At 42.6% G+C, this 22,875-nt stretch overlaps 1 protein-coding gene across 13 annotated transcripts in view; it reads left to right on the forward strand.

Moving 5' to 3' along the window:
• Window positions 1–22,875, forward strand: part of foxn3 (forkhead box N3) — a 341,543-nt gene that overhangs the window by 200,269 nt on the left and 118,399 nt on the right. For all 13 annotated transcript variants that reach the window (XR_013579427.1, XR_013579425.1, XR_013579426.1 and 10 more), the window contains one exon: window positions 19,433–19,494. Coding sequence is in view for 10 of the 13 variants with exons in the window: in XM_078562050.1 (XP_078418176.1) it covers window positions 19,433–19,494 (62 nt within the window). In the remaining 3 variants the exon portion in view is untranslated. The remainder of the gene's footprint in view (window positions 1–19,432; window positions 19,495–22,875) is intronic.

A 22,875-nucleotide genomic window follows, 5' to 3' on the forward strand; every position in this document is an offset into this window, starting at 1 on the left:
AGTTACGTTATCTCACAGGACAGAATGGAAATGAGCGGAAGTACAGCTCCTCATAGATTTCCAAGGCCTGGCAGCAAGGTGCTTTTCCAGTTCCTTCTCCATGGAAGGCATTGTACAATGAGAAGCTTAAAAGGGAAGAATTTTTCTTTTAAAACTTATGTAACACTTTGACATCAATGTTTTGCTAAGATTGTAATGCATGGAGCAGGTCCTATGGTGAATAATGGACATCGACTTGAAAATTGTGCTGCTGCTGAGTGATTGAGAACCAGGGGTTAGAACAAATCCTGAATAAGTTCTCACTTGGCTCAATGCTTTCAATTCTGAATGGATTTTGTAAAGCCTAAAAGAACGCTTGACCTAAACATGGACTTTCTGTGCAGTGTACTTAAACCATACCCAAAGTTACATCCCAGCAGTTTGTAGGATACAACCCAAAATCCTGTGTCCAACAAATCCAATTCTGGTAGTTCTGAAACACCATTAATAGGATGAAGAGTCAGAGTTCTGCTGAATAGGCATTGATAGATTAATGTCAGTACAAAAGAATGTGTTGTACTTTAGCTACACTCATAAAGACAGAGTTAATAATTAGGCCTTTTGAAACAGCAGTATATTTAACAGGAAAAGGCTGAATGTCAGTATAAACCAATGCTGTATTGTTTCAAATTTCAGTTTCAAAATGGCCAGTTCTGTTCCTCTTCTCATCAACTTTGTCCTGTTTTTTTTTGCTGCATTCAGCTGCTGCAAAGGATTGTTCCCTTCTATTGCAAGCTAGCGGTTGCCATGGTGATACATGCCATAACTATAACATGATGCAAAACATGTGTCTGACTCAGTTGTAAACAGAACCTTCGGTCGCCAGTCAGTTTCCAATAAAGTCCAGTGTTCCAACCCTGTCAGTGCCACACCCTTAAGGCCATAAAAGCAGCAGAGGAGGGTCTGCCCTGATCCAAGTTTTTTTTGCCTCGCAAATGCTTTCTATTTTAGTGGAAGCCACACATTGACCTCTTCCCAGCAGCTGCATGCACTTCTAACAAACTGACTCTTGCTTTGGAGGATGTGAGCTTTGCCGTTGCTAGGCAGCAGATATGGTAATCACATCGCCACCATGCCCTTGAGCTGTTGCCGACCACACTATAAATTCTTTGTCTTGTTCGCCACTGCAAATAAAGATACTGTCGACGAACTACATAACCTCAATTATTGACTTGTGTATCTGCTAGGCGGATGCACGCCTATGCAGCTTTGTACAAAGCTCATTTCACTGCGTGCATTAATATGTAATTTACCTGGCATTGTGTTGGCCGCAACGCTGCTTTAATAGGTATTGTATTATTTTGGAGCATGCTTATTTAAAAAAAAGGGCCAAGTGATGCATTGTGTAGAAGAACAAAGCCTGTTTGTCCTTTCTCTCTTTTTAAAAAAAGAGCTGAGTAGGAGTAATGGGGAATAGACTTCATTTCAGCCTGTGTGTGGGGAATGCAAATAAACCACTTAACAAATTGTAAAAAATAAATAAAACTGGATTCATTTAAATATGCGCAGGATGTCAGCGCGAAAAATTAAATGCAGAAAAACTTCTGTGTGACTTCAAAAATCAAGCAGAGTAGAATTTCAGATACGTTCAGACTGTTGAAAATGCTACTTTTTTATAGAGCAACTGTGGTTCTGAGAGTAGAGAGATCATGAGCCATTTGTCCTATGCCCCACTGTTTTATAAAGTAATTTGTGAGTTTTCTATTGAAGTTATTACTGCAAATATTTGTGTGACTTTTTATGTTTGTGTAGGGCTCTGAATGTAATCAGAGCTACAAGCATTACATCAAGTGAATTCAATTGTAGAGTTCAAAAATGATTTCCTAAGGGCTGAAGTCATTGTGCACTCATTGAATGGGAGACTACTGTACAAATCTAAAGTTGCTATAATATAGTGATTTACTTATGTAAAACTATTCTCAACATTCTGCCTCCTGTTAGAAATGTCATCCCTTTTTTATAAACCAAAATGCTCCAATTGAAAAGACTGAATCAAGCAATTTGCAAAAATTATTGAAAGGCTTGTCAAATTGTAGTGTATGCTTGCATAAAAACCTATGTAGCTAAGAGGTTGCACAATTACATTTTCATTTTACCTTAATAATTCATATGCTATCAGAGTTTGCTGTGTTCCGATTTTGTTTCATTTGACTTAATGACAATCCCGACTGCAAATAGAGATTGTGGGCTCTGCTTGATTAAATTTGCTGGCTCCTTTGTGCCATTAAAGGCAGCAGCCCAACTGGTCGAAATCATATTTGTCTGATTTAATGAGACAGTTGCCTTAATCAGAGCTGTTTAGTTAAATGGCTCGATAGGGCGAATCAGGAATGTATGAACTGTGCTCATTCAGATTTGGAAATGAACTGCCAGATATTGTATACGTCTAGTGTGTTTATTGTGACTCATAATTTTACGTTCACTGCTGTATTAAGTGGACCCTCATGCAATATCAACTTTAACCCACGACATTTCAGTTTATGCTGATGTATTGATCTTTGAAAGTTATGAGTACAAAGCAATAATGCAATAGAATCATACAGCAAAGAATCACAGAATCTCACAGTGCAGAAGAGGCCCTTCAGCCCATCGAGTCTGCACCGACACGTGAGAAACACCTGACCTACCTACCTAATCCCATTTACCAGCACTTGGCCCATAGCCTTGAATGTTATGACGTGCCAAGTGCTCATCCAGGTACTTTTTAAAGGATGTGAGGCAACCCGCCTCCATCTATGAAGGAGGCCACACAGCCTATTTTGCCATTGAGGGCTACCCCTTTTGTCTCAACTTTGTTCCTTCCAATTGCTCTGCAAATGCTCCAACTGGGACAATAACCAGTGTTTAGCATAACTTTTTTGCTTTTGCACTCTATGCTTCTATTTATAAATCCAAGGATTCCATAAGCTTTTTGAACAACCTTCTCAACTTGTCCTGCCACCTTCAAGCATTTGTCTACATACAGCCCCTGTTCTTCTTTCCGCATCCTCTTTAAAATTGTACCATTTGAAGCAAAGCTGTCAGAACATACATAACGAATGTGATAGACAACTATCAAGTTCAGTCTGAGTTAGAATCATCACTCTAGCAAAACTCGTTGAATGAGAGAAGTCTCTTGTATTTTCCCTGGCTTGATTCCCACCCCCCCCAAGATATTCAAAGTCCTCCTAATCCCAGGACAAAGCCTGCTTGATTGGCACCTCACCCACCACCTTAAACGCTCACTCGCTCCACCACCAAAGCACAAGATGTATTGCAGCAACTCACCAAGGCTTCTTCGACAGGACCTTCCAAACCCATGATCTCTAGCACCTGGAAACATCAAGAGCAGCAGGTGCATGGTAACATTACTACCTGCAAGTTCCCCTCCAAGCCACACACCATCCTGACTTGGTACTATATCTCCGTTCCTCCACTGTTGCTAGGTCAAAATCCTGGAACTCCCTTCCAACAGTACTGTGGGTGTACCTACACCACATGGACTGCAGCGGCTCAAGAAGGCAGCTCACCATCGTCTTCTCAAGGGAAAATAGCGATGGGCAATAAATGCTGGCCCCGCCAGCGACGCCACATCCTGTGAACGAATGAAAAGTAAAGTTTGAGGAAACGAACAAGGTGCATTGTTTAAAAATAAGTCGCTTCGGTCATTTTCACAGACATGTTTTCTCTTGTGCGTATCACTAGCAATTAAAATGATGGTTTTTATTGAAATGTGTACTTTTGAAGTACCTGCTTCTGTCTCCATGTTGGAGATATCAATTCTTCTGCCTTTTGAGTCTATCCAAGTAATTTTGATACAGTATATAGACAGTTAGAAAAACTTAGTAAGTCAACTGTATGTATGAAGCATGCTAGCAAATCTTGAAAATGTGGGAAGCCATGTAATTTATGCTTCAGTATTGTCTCATGTTAATTTTCTTTGCTTCAATGATGCAACTTTACATGTCACTTACCACGTTATTCTGTGAACTTTTTGTCAAAGAAGGAAGAGAAGAAAATTAATTCGTTGCTGTTCATTATTTTCAGTGCAATTTTTTGCATTCGTATTGAAGCATTAAATTAGTAACACATTCTCTGTCACGTGGTGAATCATGCACCACTGTAAACTCTTAGGAATATCCACATGCATTTTAATTATGAATTAAACAGTAATACTGTGCAAAATGCTTGAGATAAGACAGCGATTTAGCATTTTCCCTTTTAATAACTGGCACACAGACTGCATTAAATTTTAATTTTTATTCAGTAAAAACCATAAGGAATCAACAATATTGCTGCAATTATTAGCCACAATTTTTACAGACAAAATGTATACATTCATAGTTATTATGTGCAGATTTAAGAAACTTATTTAACTTTCAAGTACTGAATTTCTCATTTTACAGAGCAGAAGCGTTGTATTTTCCTAGTTAACATTTGTAAGGTAGACTGAGGCTCCCCCAAAAGCTTTGGTGTTGCACTAAATCACGTGATTATTCAGTATGGTGCAGGAATTGAATCCATTTCAGCCAGGGTATTGTTGGGATGAAATCAGACAAGGTTCCCACTCTTGATCACTGCTGTGAGGTGAGCGCATGTGGACATTAGGAGAGAAAAAAGTTGGGCTCAGTTTTGATGCTGTATATAGTTGAATTGCCTGGTGTGCTCCTTGGTCCAGGCTCAAACATGAATAACAGTTTGGATGAGGCACCAGACTGTATGGCATCTGTGCAATTGTAACCAGGCAAGTGTTATAGAGTTACAGAGTCACTTCCAGCACAGAAGTAGGACACTCCACCCGTCAAGTCCATGCCATCCCTCCATGGAGCAATCCAGTCAGTTTCACTTCCCTCAATTAAAGCTGCAGGGCTGTGGGTATCATTTCCTTCAAGTGCCCATCTAATTTCCTTTTGAAATCGTTGATTGTTTCCCCTTCCACCACCACTCACTGCATAAAAATGTTTCTCCTCACATCCCCCTGCCCAAGACCCTAAATCTGTGTTGCCTAGTCCATGTACTACCAGCTAATAGGAAAGATTTTTCCTTGTCTGCCTTATCCAAACTTATCATAATCATGTACACCTCTACTAAATCTCCCCTCAATCTCTTTTGCTCCAAGGAGAACAACCCCAACTTTTACAACCTAACCTTGTAACTAAAATCCCCATCCCTGGAATCATTCTGGTAAATCATCTCTGCACCCTCTTAAGGACCCTCACCCTTCCTAGAATGTGGTAACCAGAAGTGGGTACAATACTCTAGTTGGGGCCTAACCAGAGGTCTATAAAGTTACAGCATAACTTCCCTGCTTTTGTACTGAATACCTCTATTCATGAAGCCCAGGATTCCATATGCTTTACTAACTACTCTCTCAATATGTCCTGTAATCTTCAAAGATCGATGCACATGCACCAAGTCCCTCTGTTCCTGAACACTCTTTAGAACCGTGCCATGAAGTGTAGATTGCCTCTCCTATCTCCTGTGCCAAAATGCATCACCTCAGACTTTCCTATATTAAATTTAATCTCCCACTTGTTTGCCCATTTTGCTAGCCTATCTATGTCTTTGCAGGTGATTTGTATCATCCTCACTGTTTGCAGCTCCTCCAAGCTTGGTATCATTGGCAGAGTTTGAAATTCCAAGATGCAAGTCATTTTATATATAACAAAAAAAGCAATGGTCCCTCGCACTGACTGTTGGAGAACACCGCTCCCTCCAATCTGAAAAACAACCATCTTCCATGACTCCCTGCTTTTTGCCCTTAAGCCAATTTTTTTATCCAATTGGACAGTGACCCTTCTATTCATTGAGCCTCTGTTTTGTTAATCAGCCTTTTATGTGGTACTTAATTAGATGCTTTCTTAAAATTCAGATACATGGACGCTATAGTTCGCTCCATTTTTGGTAAGTAAGTTACCCAGGATGGAAAGGATCCATGCAGACCAGCCAAGTGCCATATGTGATTAAGGCAAAACGCTGTGGACGCTGGAAATCTGAAACAAAAACAAAAATTGCTGGAAAAACTCAGCAGGTCTGACAGCATCTGTGGAGAGAAAGACAGAGTTAACATTTCATGTCCGCATGACTCTTCAGAGCTAAAGGGAAGTAGAAATGTGGTGAAATATATACTGTTTAAGGGGGGTTGGAACAGGTGAAGCTGGATAGAAGGCCAGCGATAGGTGGAGGCAAAGGAGAGATTGCAAAAGCTATCATAATCAAAAGGTCAAAGGGTTGTTAATAGTGGTGGTACTGGCTAAAGGAGGTGCTAATGGTGACATTGAGAGTGGAAAGCAGAATGTGATAGTGGCAGGACCAGGGTAAGCACTCTGGAAAGTGACAAATGGCCCTAGTGGGGGGAGGGGACGGTGGTGGGGAAAATGACCGGAAAGGCTAAAAGCTGGGGATAAAACAATGAATGAAAATGGAAATAAGTTTTAAAAATAATAATGAAAATAAGTGGGTGAAAAAAAATTAAATAAAAGTTTAAAAATAAAAATGAGTGAGAGAAAGGGGGGGGTCGGTGGTGGGGGGTCAAAAAGGGGTGGGCTTGGAGGAGAGGGTTCGTGGTCTGAAGTTGTTGAACTCAATGTTAAGCCTGGAAGGCTGTAAAGTTCCTAATCAGGAGATGAGGTGCTGTTCTTCCATTTTGCATTGAGCTTCACTGGAAAATTGCAGCAGGCCAAGGACGGACATGAGAGCAGGGTGGTGTGTTGAAATGGCAAGTGACAGGAAGCTCTGGGTCATGCTTGCGGATAGACCGAAGGTGTTCTGAAAAGTGGTCGCCCAGTCTATATTTGGTGTCTCCAATGTAAAGGAGAACGCATTGGGAGCAGCCAATGCTGTAGGCCAAATTGAAGCAGGTGCAAGTGAAGTGCTGCTTCATTTGAAGCGCGTGTTTAGGCCCTTGGATGGTGAGGAGGGGGAAGTAAAGGGGCAGGTGTTGCACCTTCTGCGATTGCATGGGAAGGTGCCATGAGAGGGGGTTGAGGTGTTGGGGGTGACGGAGGAGTGGACCAGGGTGTCCTGGAGGGAACGGTCCCTACGGAATGCCAACAGTGGGGGCTGAAGGGAAGATGTGTTTGGTGGTGGCATCATGCTGGAGTTGGAGGAAATGGTGGAGGATGATCCCTTGAATGCAGAGGCTGGTGGGTTGAAAAGTGTGGACAAGGGGGACGCTATCATGGTTCTGGGAGGGAGGGGAAGGTGTGAGGGCAGAGGCACAGGAGATGAGCCGGACACGAGCCGGACACCGTTGAGGGCCCTGTCAACCACCGTGGGTGGGAAACCTCGGTTAAGGAAGAAGAAAGACATGTAAGAAGCACTGTTTTGGAACAGTTTGGAAAGTGGCATCATCGGAACAGATGCGACGGAGGCAAAGGAACTGAGAGAGTGGAATGGAGTCCTTACAAGAAGTGGGGTATGAGGAGCTGTCGTGGAGGTAGCTGTGGGAGTCGATAGGCTTGTAATGAATATTGGTGGACCGTCTATCACCATAAATTGAGACAGAGGCCAAGGAAGGGAAGGGAAGTATCAGAGATGGGCCATGTGAAAGTGATGGAAGCAAAATTGATAAATTTTTCCAGGTCCAGACAAGAGCATGAAGCGGCACCAAAATAGTCATCGTTGTACCAAAAAAGAGTTGTGGGAGGCGACCTGAGTAGGACTGGAACAAAGAATGTTCCATACACCCTATAAAGAGACAGGTATAACTGGGACCCATGTGGGTACCCATAGCCACACCTTTTATTTGGAGGAAGTGAGACAAGTTCAGCCAGATGGAGGAGAGTGGTGGTGGATGGGGATTGTTCGGGCCTCTGATCGAGGAAGAAGCGAAGAGCCCTCAGATGATCCTGGTGGGGGATGGGGGTGTAGAGGGATTGGAAGCCCCAGAACCATGATAAGGTCCCCCTTGCCCTCACTTTTCACCCCACCAGGCTCCGCATTCAAAAGATCATCCTCCACCATTTCCTCCAACTCCAGCATGATGCCACAACCAAACACGTCTTCCCTTCAACCCCCCACTGTCGGCATTGTGTAGGGACAGTTCCCTCCAGGACACCCTGGTCCACTCCTCCATCACTTGAACCCTCTCCCATGGCACCTTCCCAAGCAATCGCAGAAGGTGCAACACCTGCCCCTTTACTTCTCCCCCCCTCCTCACCATCCAAGGGCCCAAAAACTCCTTTCAGGTGAAGCAGTGCTTCACTTGCACCTCCTTCAATTTGGTATACGGCATTCGCTGCTCTAAATTTGGTGGTCTCTACATTGGAGAGACCAAACGCAGACTGGATGACCATTTTGTGGAACACCTTCGATTTGTCCACAAGCATGACCCAGACCTTCCTATTGCTTGGCATTTCAGCACACCATCATGCCCACATGTCCATTCTTGGCCTGCTATAATGTTCCAGTGAAGCTCAACGCAAACTAGAGGAACAGCACCTCATCTTCCGATTAGGCACTTTACAGCCTTCCAGACTTAACATTGAGTTCAACAACTTCAGACTATGAACTCTCTCCTCCATCCCACGCCTTTTTGATGCCCCCCCTTTTCTATATTTAATTTTTATTTTTTCCCCACGTATTTTCATTATTATTATTTTTAAAATTTATTTCCATTTTTATTCATTGTTTTATCCCCACCTTTTAGCCTTCCCGATCCTTTTTCCCACCACTGTCTCCTCCCCCCACCCCACCCCCACTAGGGCCATCTGTCACTTTCCAGAGTGCTTACCCTGGTCCTGACATTATCACATTCTGCTTTCCATTCTCAATGTCACCATTAGCACCTCCTGTAGCCAGCACGACCACCATTTGACTTTTTGACATCTTTCGCAATCTCTCCTTTGCCTCCACCTATCGCAGGCTTCACCTGTTCCGCCCCCCCCCCCCACCCCCCTTAAACAGTATATATTTCACCACATTTCTACTTCTCTTTAGCTCTGAAGAAGAGTCATACGGACTCAAAATGTTAACTCTGTCTTTCTCTCCACAGATGCTGTCAGACCTGCTGAGTTTTTCCAGCATTTTTTGTTTTCGTGCCATATGTGATTGCTGGTAGGCATTGAGTTAGCTGTTCTGTCAGGCTATAACTGGCCTCAGTGCCTGTGGGTGGTGACGGTAATGTAAATCCCAGCCAGGATTCCAACTCTGATTGCTCTGCAGTGAATCTCCTTGGTGCATCCTTGATCAGTATGTTCCTGGCCCAACTAGAAAGGAGACATTGCTAGATTTGGTGCTGGGAAATGAGGTGGGCCAAGCGGACCCAGTTTCTGTGAGGGAACACTTGGGTAAGAGTGATGATCATATCATACGGTTTCAGATTTGCAATGAAGAAAAGGAAAGAACAATATAAACTTGAATGTCTAGATTGAAAAAGGGCAGATTTCAATTCGATGAGAAGCGATCTAGCCAGAGTAAAGTGGAACCAAAGACTGATGGGGAAAAGTGTAGTGGAACAGTGGGTTATCTTTCGGGAAGAGATGCTTCAGGCACAAGCTAGGCACATACCAACAAAGGTGAAAGGTTGGAAAAACAGGGCCTCCTTGAATGATGGAGAAAGATTATTAACAGAAAAGAGGGTGTATGGTGCATGTCAGGTGAATTCTTCAAGTGAGAACCAGGTCAAATATGTAAGTTGACAGGGGAAGTGGAGAGGAAAATAAGACTGGCAAAGAGAGAGTATGAGAATAGAATAGCAGTCAACATAAAAGGGAACCCAAAAATCTTCTATTGGCATGTAAATAGTAAGTGGTTAGTAAGAGGTGGGGTAGGTCCTAATAGGAGAAAGAAGGTGACATGCTTAGAGACACAGTGCTAGAATAATTAATGGGTACTTTGTATCAGTGTTTACTCAGGATGAGGAATATGCCAAAATATTGGTAGAAATGGAGATGATAGAAACAACGGATAGGTTGAAAATCAAGAGGGTGGAGCTCCTGCAAAGACTGGCTATGCTTAGGGTTGATAAGTCACCTGGTCTGGATGGCGTGCAGCATCCCAGGTTGCTTAAGGAAGTGGGGGAGGAGATAGCGGAAGGACTTGCTGTAATCTTCGCTAGATATGGGGGAGATGCCGGAGGATTGGAAAGTGGAAAATGTGACACCCTTTTTAAAGAAAAAGCAACTACAGGTCAGTTAGTTTAACATCAATAGTGGATAAGATTTTAGAAACAATAGTTAGCAAAAAAAAATCAACAGGCACTTGGAGGGATGTGGGTTAATTGAGGAAAGCCTGCACGGCTTTGTAAGAGGCAAATTGTGCTTGGCTAAACCAATTGAATTTTTTGATGAAATAACAGAGAAGGTTGATGAAGGGAATGCGACGGATGTTATCCATTGTTGGGTGCCTTCAAGAATGCATCAGTGCAAATGTGGGTGGGAAAAGTGAAGCTAAACGATAATGGTACTGAACGATATCTAATCAATCTTTTTGCCACTCTAAGGGGTGGTGGAGGTCTTTGTTGTCACCAGTGATGTAAGCTGCATCACCCTTTGAGCCACAACATCTTAATGATGAGGCAAAGAGGCAGCAGAGGAAAGAACAGGAAGCAAATCCGGCACTCTGGATCCCATTACCTCATGGAGTATCCTGCCCCGTGTGCCTAAAGATCTATGGGTCTGTAATCGGCCTGTTCAGTCACATGAAGACTATTGGCAGAAACCCTGACCTTGAATTGACATAGTCCTCGAATTGTGGGACAGACAACAACAATGTGAACTTTTGATTATACTTTCCATTCAAAAATAAAGACTTAAAATTATATGGTGGCTTTCATCATTTCAGGATGTCTCAAAGCACTTTACAGCCAATTAAATACTTGTTGTAGTGTCATCACTTGTAATGTAGAAAATGCTGTAACCAATTTGTGCACAGCAAACTCCCACAAACAGCAATATGATAACCAGATAATTTGTTTAGTTGTGTTGGTTGAGGGATATATGTTAGCCAAGGCAGTACGGTTAACTCCTTTGCTCTTCAAAATAATATTTTTAAATTCACCTATGGGATGCGGGTGTCGATGGCTAGTCTAGCATTTATTGCCCATCCCTAATTGCCCTTGAGAAGGTGGTGGTGAGCTGCCTTCTTGAACCACTGCAGTCCATGTGGTGTCGGTACACCCACAGTGTTGTTAGGGAGGAAGTTCCAGGATTTTGACTCAGCGACAGTGAAGGAATGGCCGATATATTGCCAAGTCAGGATGGTGTGTGACTTGGAGGGGAACTTCCAGGTGGCGGTGTTCCCATGTATCTGCTGCCCTTGTCCTTTGAGATGATAGAGGTCGTGGGCTCGGAAGGTGCTGCCTAAAGAGCCTTGGTGAGTTTCTGTTGTGCATCTTGTAGATGGTACACACTGCTGTCACTGTTTGTGGGTGGTGGAGGGAGTGAATTTTTGTGGATGGGGAGCCAATCAAGCGGGCTGCTTTGTCCTGGACATTGTCAAGCTTCTTGTGTTGTTGGAGCTGCACTTATCCAGGCAAGTGGAGAGCATTCCATCACACTCCTGACTTGTGCCTTGTAGATGGTGAACAGGCTTTGGGGCGCAGGAAGTGAGTTCATTGCCGCAGGATTCCAAGCATCTGACCTGCTCTTGTAGCCACAGTATTTATATGGCTAGATCGGTTCAGTTTCTGGTCAATGGTAACCCCCAAGATGTTAGTGCAATGAAATCTTCTGCGTTCACTTGAGGGGGCAGATGGGGCCTTGGTTTAATGTCTCATCCATGCAGTGCCACATCTTTGTCAGCTGTTGCATTCTCCAGAAAATTCATACATCAACATCACAGGTCAGAAATCAAGGTTGCAGGGTTCTTTATTTAAGTGCCTGGTGATGATCATAATTCATAATGTGAAGAATTAGAATTATTTAATTTTTGCCTTTGTAATTACATTTGAAAAGCTTCAATTATTCAATTAAATGTACTGCTTTAGTTATATTACCTCTGAACTTTTTGAATTTGTGCTGCCAGGAAGAGTTGAAAGGGCCACACTAATGGCCATCGATAAATGTGTAGGGGCTTGATCCTTTTTTAAAAAAAGGGATTGCTGCTTTTGTCATGAACTCTCATGAAGAAAAAACTAATCTCTAACATGTTGCAAACAGACCTTTCATATCGTGGAATTGATGCAAAAAGGGGCTCAGCTTTGTAATTTAAACTTTTATGCTGATAGAAACTTAATAGGTCCCCTGATAACTCAGTGATTTCAAAGAACAAAGAAAAGTACAGCACAGGAACAGGCCCTTCGGCCCTCCAAGCCTGCGCCGATCATATTGCCCGTCAACTAACATTTTACACTTCTGGGGTCCGTATCCCTCTCTTCCTATCCTATTCATGTATTTGTCAAGCTGCCTCTTAAACACCACTATCGTACCTGCTTCCACCACCACCTCTGGCAGCGAATTCCAGACACTCACTACCCTCTGCGTAAAAAACGCCCTGTACATCTCCTCTATAGTTTTCTCCTCTCACCTTAAATCTATGTCCCCTAGCAATTGACTCTTCCACCCTGGGAAAAAGCTTCTGACTATCTACTCTGTCCATGCCACTCATAATTTTGAAAACTTCTATCAAGTCGCCCCTCAATCTCCGTCGCTCTAGTGAGAACAATCCGAGTTTCTCCAACCTCTCCTCATAGCTAATAACCTCCAGACCAGGCAGCATCCTGGTAAACCTCCTCTGCACCCTCTCCAATGCCTCCATATCTTTCTGGTAATGTGGTGACCAGAATTGCTCGCAATTTTCCAAGTGTGGCCTAACCAAGCTGCAGCATGACTTCCCAGCTTTTATACTCAATACCCCTGCCAATGAAGGCAAGCATGCCATATGCCTTCCTGACTACCTTATCCACCTGCGTTGCCACTTTCAGTGACCTGTGGACCTGTACACCCAGATCCCTCTGCCTGTCGATGCACTTAAGGGTTCTGCCATTTACTGTATAATTCCTGCCTGTATTAGACCTTCCAAAATGCATTACCTCGCATTTGTCCGGATTAAACTCCATCTGCTACTTCTCCGCCCAAGTCTCCAACCGATCTATATCCCGTTGTATCCTTTGACAATCCTCTTCGCTATCTGCAACTCCTCCAACCTTAGTGTCATCTGCAAACTTACTAATTAGCCCAGTTACATTTTCCTCCAAATCATTTATGCATACTACAAACAGCAAAGGTCCCAGCACTGATCCCTGCGGAACTCCACTAGTCACAGTTCTCCATTCAGAAAAGCACCCTTCCACTGCTACCCTCTGTTCTCTATGACCAGCCAATTCTGTATCCATCTTGCCAGCTCACCTCTGATCCCGTGCGACTTTACCTTCTGTACCAGTCTGCCATGAGGGACCTTGTCAAAGGCCTTACTGAAATCCATGTATATAACATCCACTGCCCTTCCATCATTGATCATCTTTGTCACTTCCTCGAAAAACTCGATCAAGTTAGTGAGACATGACCTCCCCTTCACAAAGCCATGCTGCCTCTCACTAATACGCCCATTTGCTTCCAAATGGTAGTAAATCCTGTCACGAAGAATCTTCTCCAATAATTTCCCTACCACTGACGTAAGACTCACCAGCCTGTAATTTCCTGGATTAGGCTACCCTTCTTAAACAATGGAACAACATTGGCCATTCTCCAGTCCTCTGGGACCTCACCCGTAGCCAGTGAGGATACTCAAGGCCCCAGCAATCTCCTCCCTTGCCTCCCTCAGTACTCTGGGGTAGATCCCATCTGGCCCTGGGGACTTGTCCACCTTAATATTCTTCAAGACGCCAAACACCTCCTCTTTTTTGATGTCAACATGATCTAGGCTACCTACACACTCTTCCCCAGACAAATTGACCACTAAGTCCTTCTCTTTGGTGAATACTGATGAGAAGTATTCATTTAGTATCTCTCCCATTTCTTCTGGCTCCACACACAAATTCCCACCTCTATCCCTGAGTGGGCCTATCCTTTCCCTGGCTACCCTCTTGCTTTTTACATATGTATAAAAGGCCTTGGGATTTTCCTTAATCCTGGTTGCCAGTGACTTTTCATGACCCCTTTTAGCCCTCCTGACTCCTTGTTTAAGTTTCTTCCTACTTTCTTTGTATTCTCCACGGGCTTCATCTGTTCCCAGCCTTCTAGCCCTTACGAATGCTTCCTTTTCTTTTTGACTAATCTCACAATATCCTTCGTTATCCAAGGTTCCTGAAACTTATCATGCTTATCCTTCATCCTAGCAGGAACATGTCGGTCCTGAATTCTTATCAACTGACGTTTGAAAGCCCCCCACATGTCAGTTGTTGATTTGCCCTCAAACATCCGCCTCCAGTCTAGATTCCTCAGTTCCTGCCTAATATTGTTATAATTAGCCTTCCCCCAATTAAGCACCTTAACCCGAGGACTCCTGTTATCCTTATCCACTAGTACCTTGAAACTTACTGAATTGTGGTCACTTTTCCCGAAATGCTCTCCTACTGAAACTTCGACCACCTGGCCGGGTTCATTCCCTAATACCAGGTCCAGTATTGCCCCTTCCCTAGTTGGACTATCTACATATTGTCTCACGAAGCCCTCCTGAATGCATCTTACAAATTCTGCACCATCCAAACCCCTAGCACTAAGTGATTCCCAGTCAATATAGGGAAAGTTAAAATCACTCACCACAACAACCCTATTGCTTTTACATCTTTCCAAAATCTGCCCCTCAATCTCCCGCCAGCAGTTGGGAGGCCTATAGTAAACCCCCAACATTTTGACTGCGCCCTTCCTATTCCGGAGCTCTACCTATATTGCCTCACTTCATGAGCCCACCGAGGTGTCCTCCTGTCGTACAGCTGTGATATTCCCCTTAACCAGCAGTGCAACTCCCCCACCTCTTCTACATCCCTCTCTATCCTGCCTGAGACATCTAAATCCTGGAACGTTTATCTGCCAATCCTGTCCATCCTACAACCAAGTCTCTGTAATAGCAATAACATCATAGTCCCAAGTACTAATCCAAACTCTAAGCTCATCTGCCTTGCCTGTTGTACTTCGCGAATTGAAACAAATGCATTTCAGACCCCCAGTCCCACTGTGTTCAGTAATTTCTCCCTGCCTGCCCTTCCTCTTAATCCTACTGAACATATTCACTGGTTCCCAGTCATTTATTTCACCTGCTGACCTATTGCTGTGGTTCCCACCCCCCTGCCATCCTAGTTTAAACCCTCCCGAGTGACACTAGCAAACCTTGCAGCCAGGATATTGGTGCCCCTCCAGTTTAGATGCAACCTGTCCTTCTTGCACATGTCTCACCTGCCCCGGAAGAGATCCCTCCGATCCAGGTATCGGAAACCCTCCCTCCTACACCATCTGTTCAGCCATGTGTTCAGCTGCACCATCTTCCTATTTCTAGCCTCACTGGCACGTGGCACAGGGAGAAATCCTGAGATTACAACCCTAGAAGTCCTGTTTTTTAACTTTCTGCCTAACTCCCTGAACTCCCACTGCAGGACCTCGTCACTCTTCCTGCCTATGTTGTTAGTACCAATGTGTACCATGACCTCTGGCTGTTCTCCCTCCCCCTTCAGAATGTCCCGTACCCGATCAGAGACATCCTGGACCCTGACACCAGGGAGGCAACATACCATCCTGGTGTCTCTTTCATGACCACAGAAGCACCTATCTGAGTCCCTGACTATAGACTCTACGTAGTGTGTAACTGAGCCTCCTGGATCAGGAACGTCTGATGTTTGAGCCTGGTCTGCAATGGGAAACTGATAAACCTGCATTACAATTGGCCTCAAAGATTGGACTTTTTTTTATTCATTAATGGGATTCAGGCTTCGCTGGCTGGGCCAGCATTTATTGCCCATCCCTAATTGCCCTTGAGAAGGTGATGGTGAGCTGCTTTCTTGAACTGCTGCAGTCTTTGTGGTGTAGGTACACCCACAGTGCTGTTAGGAAGGGAGTTCCAGGATTTTAACCCAACTACAGCGAAGGAACGGTGATATATTTCCAAGTCAGGATGGTGAGTAGCTTGGAGGGTAACTTCCAGGTGATAGTGTTCCATCTATTTGCATCCCTTGTCCTTCTAGATGGTAGTGGTCGTGGGTTTGGAAGGTGCTAAATTCTAGGGAAGGGAAATCAGCCAGGGTACCAGCTCCTGATAGCTATCCTATGATTCCTGATGAAATGCAGGCTTGTTTTCCATACCTTGTATGGGGCCTTTGGTGCTTCCTTCCCCACACCTTCTCAAAGGTCAAGTTAACCACTGACGCTCAATGTCTAAACTCAGACAGCAAACAGAAATTTGGACAAGGGGATAACTCTGAAACCTATTGAATTGGCACTTACAGAGTAGTGAGCAAATAAACTAGAGCGGAGGAATCGTTGCGTGGGCGGGTTTACAAGCAGAGAAGCCAGTCTGTGCTGAGAAAAATTTATTTGCCAATTCTGAGTTGTCTCTCAGATTTTTAAACTTTTTCCTTCTCCTCATCATAAAATCATACAGCACAAAAAGAAGCCATTCTGTACATCATACCAGTGCCGGCTCGTTAAAAGAGCTATTCAATTAGTCCCACTCTCTGCTTTTTCCTCACTGTTCTGCAGATCAACGCTATCCACTTCTCTTCAAATAAAAGTGTAAGATGTTTGTTCACCAATGACCCCAGTCAGTAGTATAGTTGTGGGATGATTAAACTCTTGTGCTACCTCATGCTGTAAGAAGAAATTTAGACAAACCACGGGTTGTTGTCTCTCCTTGTTCCATGTGTACAGGAGAAAAACATTGCTTCTCTGACAAATCCATTCATTTCCCACCAAAGCTATTGTGGGAGAACCCATTTGATAATTGCAGGTGTAGCATTCAGGTTATATGGACTAAAAGCCTTCAGTGGAAAAGAAGGGTAGAATTCCACAGGTCTGAGGTGGTGGATAAAGAATTGAGTGGGAGGCTGTTTGATGAATTTGGTTTCAATGCAAGGAGGAGGAAGTGAATGCAGAGCACCATATTTGAAGCTTAGAGGAAATGAGTAAGGAAAGTTCAGGGCTGACATTATAGAACTATTTTGTGATGCTTCAGAAACTCAGCCTTAAAAAAAATTACAGGTACTCAAAAACAGGAATTTCTCTAATGTAAGATTTTCTATGGGTGATCCAATCCTGTAAAACAAAGGGAGAACATGGACATAACTCATGTGAAATATTTACAAGATGCACTGTTAATCTCGACAAGGCCTTGACTTTCAGCCACAACACCAGATGGCACTGAGAGTATGGGTTCATTTATAGAGGTGCCAATTGCAATATTCCACACATACAAAAGTTAGGCTTAAAGTGGTATACTTCCTGAATTAAGGAGCTGCTGAAGATGGCCACTACCTTCAAACATGGTTAGATGATGAACTGAGGTTTACTTCTGAGAACTTATGGAAAATGGGGATTTGGCTTGCACTAAATGCTTCAGGACAGAAAAATGACAAGATCTGTAGCATTAGTTCGAACAGAATTCACACATGGAAAATAAATTAAATCTATACAGTGCTCGGTGCTGTGCAGAAAGGATATTCAAAGACAAAACCCTTCAGGAAAATGCAGCTGACAGAAACAAGTCAATCAGACAAAAAAACCCTTGAAAGCAGAGAACGCACCCAAGTAAATGTACACAAAGAGCGGCACGAACCATACTATAAAATGTAACATAAAGACTGATTGGAATAGTTTCAACTTCTTTTGTACAGAATCCCTCCAGTACTGCAATTATTGCATAGGTTCTTCCACTGTAGCTTTGGTGGGGTCTCCAGAGAAGGAATGTTTTTCTGGGGTTTCCACCCGCACTGTTTTAGTGCCTCATTGTCTCTTGTATCATCTTCAACCTTAATATCATGCACTATGGACCTTGGTCTTGCCCCTTAATTTTTCATTTAAAAAAAACAGGAACAAGCTTGTTCATATTGAGCATAGATTCCACAACACCCTCAATAATAACCTGATTATGTACACCTGACTGTTTCTGGCTTTCAGACCTTTTCCAATGTCCAGTGAAACTGTAATGGCCAATGAATATAAAGACTGATCTGTAGAGTAGCAGAGCTGCTTAGCCCACTGGTCTGAAGGTTACTGCCCTAAGTGCTGGCAACTTCATTTGTATTTTCACTGGAGTCAGAATGAGTCTTTGGAGTTGTTGGTCAAAATGTGCACTTAGGGTGGGTCTTGCCCATGTCTGATAGTGATAGGGCAATAGCTGAAGTTTGATCAATTTTATACACTCACCCAAGTCGCTGCAGTATCCATAATGTTCAATTCTGTTAGGCAGCTGACCTAATATTTATTGAGCTTTGTAAACCAAAAGCTGAGGTATCCTTCCTGTTAATTGCTGCTGAATATCCTTAAAGGCAAAGAATGCTTTTATAAGTATCACTGAAACCCACCACACCTGCCCCTGCAAAAAAACTTCAAGGGAAATTTTCACTTGATACCAGAGAACTCGGAACAGGGAAAAACACAATTCATGGTTGTGACACTTGAGGTGATTGCATTTATGTACAACCTATTCATGCAGCTCTATATCAGCTGGAACAAGGCGACTTATTTGATGAACATTGAGCTCTTATATGGCTCAATAATAAATTGAATGCAAAAATATGCCATGCTGCCAGTTGGTTATCGATTCATTTTTACAATAGGCTGAGTAGGCCTCTCTAAGGAGAAGAAAATTTTGATCTCAAGACAAATTGTGAAAGACAATAAGCCTTCTCTTTGCTTTGACTTCCCAATTGCTGCCTTGACAGGTTGCAATACGTTATTCTATACTTTCCTGTGATAAATAGTTTTCGGATTGGGGACTGAATGTGCGATTAAGAAAGGAGCTTAATTTGCTTTAGTCTTTTATCTTGGGATTGTTTCGACAACTGAGCTATAAGCTGTTTGCATAACAAAGACTAGAACAAATAAGGTCTGGAGGGGTTGCTTTCTTGTTCGTAATTAACATGTCATTTAATTCTTTTGTAATAAGGTTTCTTCATTTTCAGGACTTTGGGGTTGTCTTTCATTATTAGAGTGTTTCTCTTCCTCCTTCCCTCCCCGGTTAGATGTCTGCTGTTTGTACTTCTCTGTTGTTAGGGCTACAGTTTGATCTTGTGGAAGAGTCTTAGACATTTGGCAAAGCTTTCGGCTCCCTTACATGGACTCCCCTCTGGATTTTCCTCTGATATTAATTTGGTTTCCAGATGTTGGTTTAACCCTTATTGGAAAGAGTTTGATGAGTGAACAGAGGAATGTTTTTAATTGTAAAAATGTTTGGTGGAATGAAATTCTGAAAAGCACATGAGCAACTTAACAGTTCAAATCTTTTGAAAACCTTGCACAAGTGTTACCTTATTTAACTTGAACTGCTTTGCCCAGAAAATGAGTTGAGAAAAACATTCCTTATACAATGTTTGTTTACTTTATAGCACATCAAGTCCACCCCGTTGGCCAGGAAGTGCTTTCTTCAAGAAGAATGGAGCACTCCAAGGTAAGAGAAAACATTCCAGGATCATTGATGTATTTTTTACCAGCGATTGGTGATTTTTTTTTCCTCCTAATGCCTGTTGAATTAATTTCAAGACTGCATACATCATTACAGGGTTTCTAACTTGAATGTTAAAATTTCTGAATGCTACAGTTGTTCTGTGTGTTTTGTTTACTAACCCACCAAGAGTTAGTTAAATGCAAATGACTGCATGGATATTCAAATTCTGCTAAAGGGCCGTATTTTTGCAGGAGCAGCAAGATCTTTAACACCAAATCAAGGTATTGGGAACTGTTAAGATATAAATTCAAAGCCACAGTTTCTATCTTCAACAGTCCAAAGCTCAGAGGTCTGGTACTATGCATTCCATTCACAAATAGGAAACTAAATTCAAACAATTGTACTAACTGATTTTTCATTTTGCTCTGAGTCTACTGCTATAAGCCTCGGTGGCCAGACTCTTTCTTAGCAGGTATATTACTCGAGCCGATGGATAAAATAGTTAGAAGCAAGGTCTGGGGGAGGGCACCCAATGATAAACTGACAATGGAACAAAGACAGAAAATGCTGAAAAAACTCAGCAGGTCTAACAGTACCTGTGGAGAGAAAAACAGAGTTGACGTTTTGAGTCCGTATGACCCTTCTTACGGACTCGAAACGTCAACTCTTTTTCTCTCTCCACACATGCTGTTAGACCTGCCGAGTTTTTCCAGCATTTTCAGTTTTTGTTTCAGATTCCCAGCATCTGCAGTATTTTGCTTTTAACTGATAATGGAACATTGTAGTGCGCAATGGGCCTGGTTAATGCCTTGGAGCGATGAATAATTTGATTGTTGGGTCCTGGCATATTAGAACCATAGAAACGTTACAGCACAGAAGGAGGCCATTCGGCCCATCTTGTCCATGCCAGCCTGAGGACACCCAAGTGCCCTTTCTAATCCCACCTTCCTGCAGCTTACAGCACTTTAGGTGCAGATCTAGGTACTTTTTAAAAGAGTTTAAAGTTTCTGCCTCTACCACCAACTTGGGCAGCGAATTCCAGACACCCACTACCCTCTGCCTCAAAAAGTTCTTCCTCATGTCCCCCCTACACCTTCTGCCACTTATCTTGAATCTATGTCCCCTGGTTCTAGAATTCTCCATCAAGGGAAACAATTACATTTATAAGATGGTTTCTACCTAGAATTTCTACCTAGAAACGATACAGCGCTGTTTGGCCCAGCATTGCCTGTCATTGTTCTTCCTACCAGAATTTTTTTTTCTTTTCTACTGAAATGTATCATTTCACACTTAATGGTTAAACTTCATTTGTCACGTGTCTGCCCATTTTACCTGTCTACCACCTCCAAGTTTTTTACTAAATTTGCAAATTTTGAAATCATGCCCTGTATAGTCAAGTCCAGTCGGTGGTCCAAATACCAATCCCTGGAGAACGCCATTGTATACATCCCATGAGTCTGATGAAGAAGAAGGGTGCACGGCTTTGTTTCTTTAGAAGCAGGGGCCAGATTCAAATCTTAGTCTGAAGGCAAAATACTGCGGATGGTGAAAATGCTGGAAATACGCAGCAGCCCATGCAGCACCTGTGAGAGAGAGAGAAACTGAGTTAATGTATCAGGCCTGTTCACCTGCTGTCGGAATTGGAAAACGTTACAGATGTAACAGGGTTTAAGGAAGTACAGTACAGGGAAATGAAGAGGAAGGAACAAATGGAAATGTCTGTGATGGAGTGGAATGCAGGAGAAGTTAAATGAGCAACAGAATCATTGCCAGCACCTGCTGCCCAAAATAAATAGGATCAGAGGTTATGATCTGAAATTATTGAATTCACTGAGTCTGGAAGACTGCGAAGTGCTTAATTGAGAGATGAGCTTCCATTGAACTTCATTGGGACAGTTACACAGAGTTAAATAGAACATATAGTAAAGAAACAGGCCCAATGAGTCCATGCTGATATTTATGCTCCACTTCAACCCTTTCAACAGATCTTCCCTTTTCCCCCCTTTACATGCCCCTACACTTAAAGCAGAAACATAATCGACCTGAAAGTTAACTGTTCCTCTCTCTGCAGATGCTGCCTGGCCTGCTGGGCATCCAGAACATTTTCTGTTCAAATTCTAGTCTGTTCAGTCATTTGAATTTAGCTTGCTGTCTTACTGGGTTAGTAGACAAAGCACTTCGATCCCCCAAATTGCTCACCTTACTAGCTGAATTAGGAAGTGTCAATGGAATTTTTTGTTTGAAACAAGAAAGTATGAGGTCAGCTGTCTAGTTTTCTGTCAGAACATTATGCTCAATTGACACGGTGGCTGATTAATAGTTCTTGTACTTTATGGCAAATAACTTGGATAACAATGATCAACTGGCTACCAAGGTGGACGTTTGATTACTGCGTGATGTTCAAAAGGTCATTATTAAATGAGCTATAATAGCCATTTTGATTACACTGACATTTTTGCTGAAATTTCAAGGTAGCCATTGTGAAGTGGAGTTCTTTGTATTTGTTGTGTATTCCAGATGAATGTTGCAAATCATCAGCAGAACCTTGTGCCGTGGTATTTTGTAACCAGAATAGTTTTTAACAGCATACTTAAACTTGTGATCATGTTTTCTTTGAATTCATATGCATTTGTGCCTTTCCTTTGAAGTGACATTCTAATTCTGCTAATTGTGAATCTCAGCGATGTATGCTATCTATAGTGCAGCATACATTGAGACATCAAAAACTGAGACTCACCTTTGCAACCATGGCTTACTTCAGGGGCACTCAATTCTCAAACTACAGCACCTTAATTTTCAGTTTTTCTATGGGTTTTTTCTCTCTCTACAGCAGTTGGAATGGAAGAGAGATGTGAAATAAATTGTTGCAATGTGCAGAAGTACAAGTGTATGGTAGAGGAAAGAATAAAATAAAATTACAATGGTTTCCTCAGTTGGTCAATGCACATTTCATTGCAGAACTGAGCCATGTGTATCAGATGATCACCCCTGTTGAGTGAGCTGACCTCAGTCGAGACAGTAGAAATGGCCTCTAATCGGTATCCAGCAATCTGCTGCATATGTCGGTGTAGGTGATAATCTTTTGTTATGTTTGCCATGGGCAAATAGCCTGCTAACTCTCAGCATGGAACCTTTCATGAATAATGACCACTGAAGAGAAATATTGGAGGGTGATAGTGTTGTGCAATTACACCATAACAAAGAGTTGTTGCTGATGGCAGAGATGAAATTGAGATGAATAAAAATTGAAATTATTCTTGATATTATTTACCGTCGTAATCTTTAAAGAATTCCATTGTGATTTAAATTTCATATTGAGTTATACATTTGCATTAAATATAGTAACCAAGGTAACTAGGTCAACATCTTGACAAAACTATTAGT

The sequence above is a fragment of the Cetorhinus maximus genome, chromosome 18, assembly GCF_964194155.1.
Source record: "Cetorhinus maximus chromosome 18, sCetMax3.hap1.1, whole genome shotgun sequence".
Classification (NCBI taxonomy): domain Eukaryota; kingdom Metazoa; phylum Chordata; class Chondrichthyes; order Lamniformes; family Cetorhinidae; genus Cetorhinus; species Cetorhinus maximus.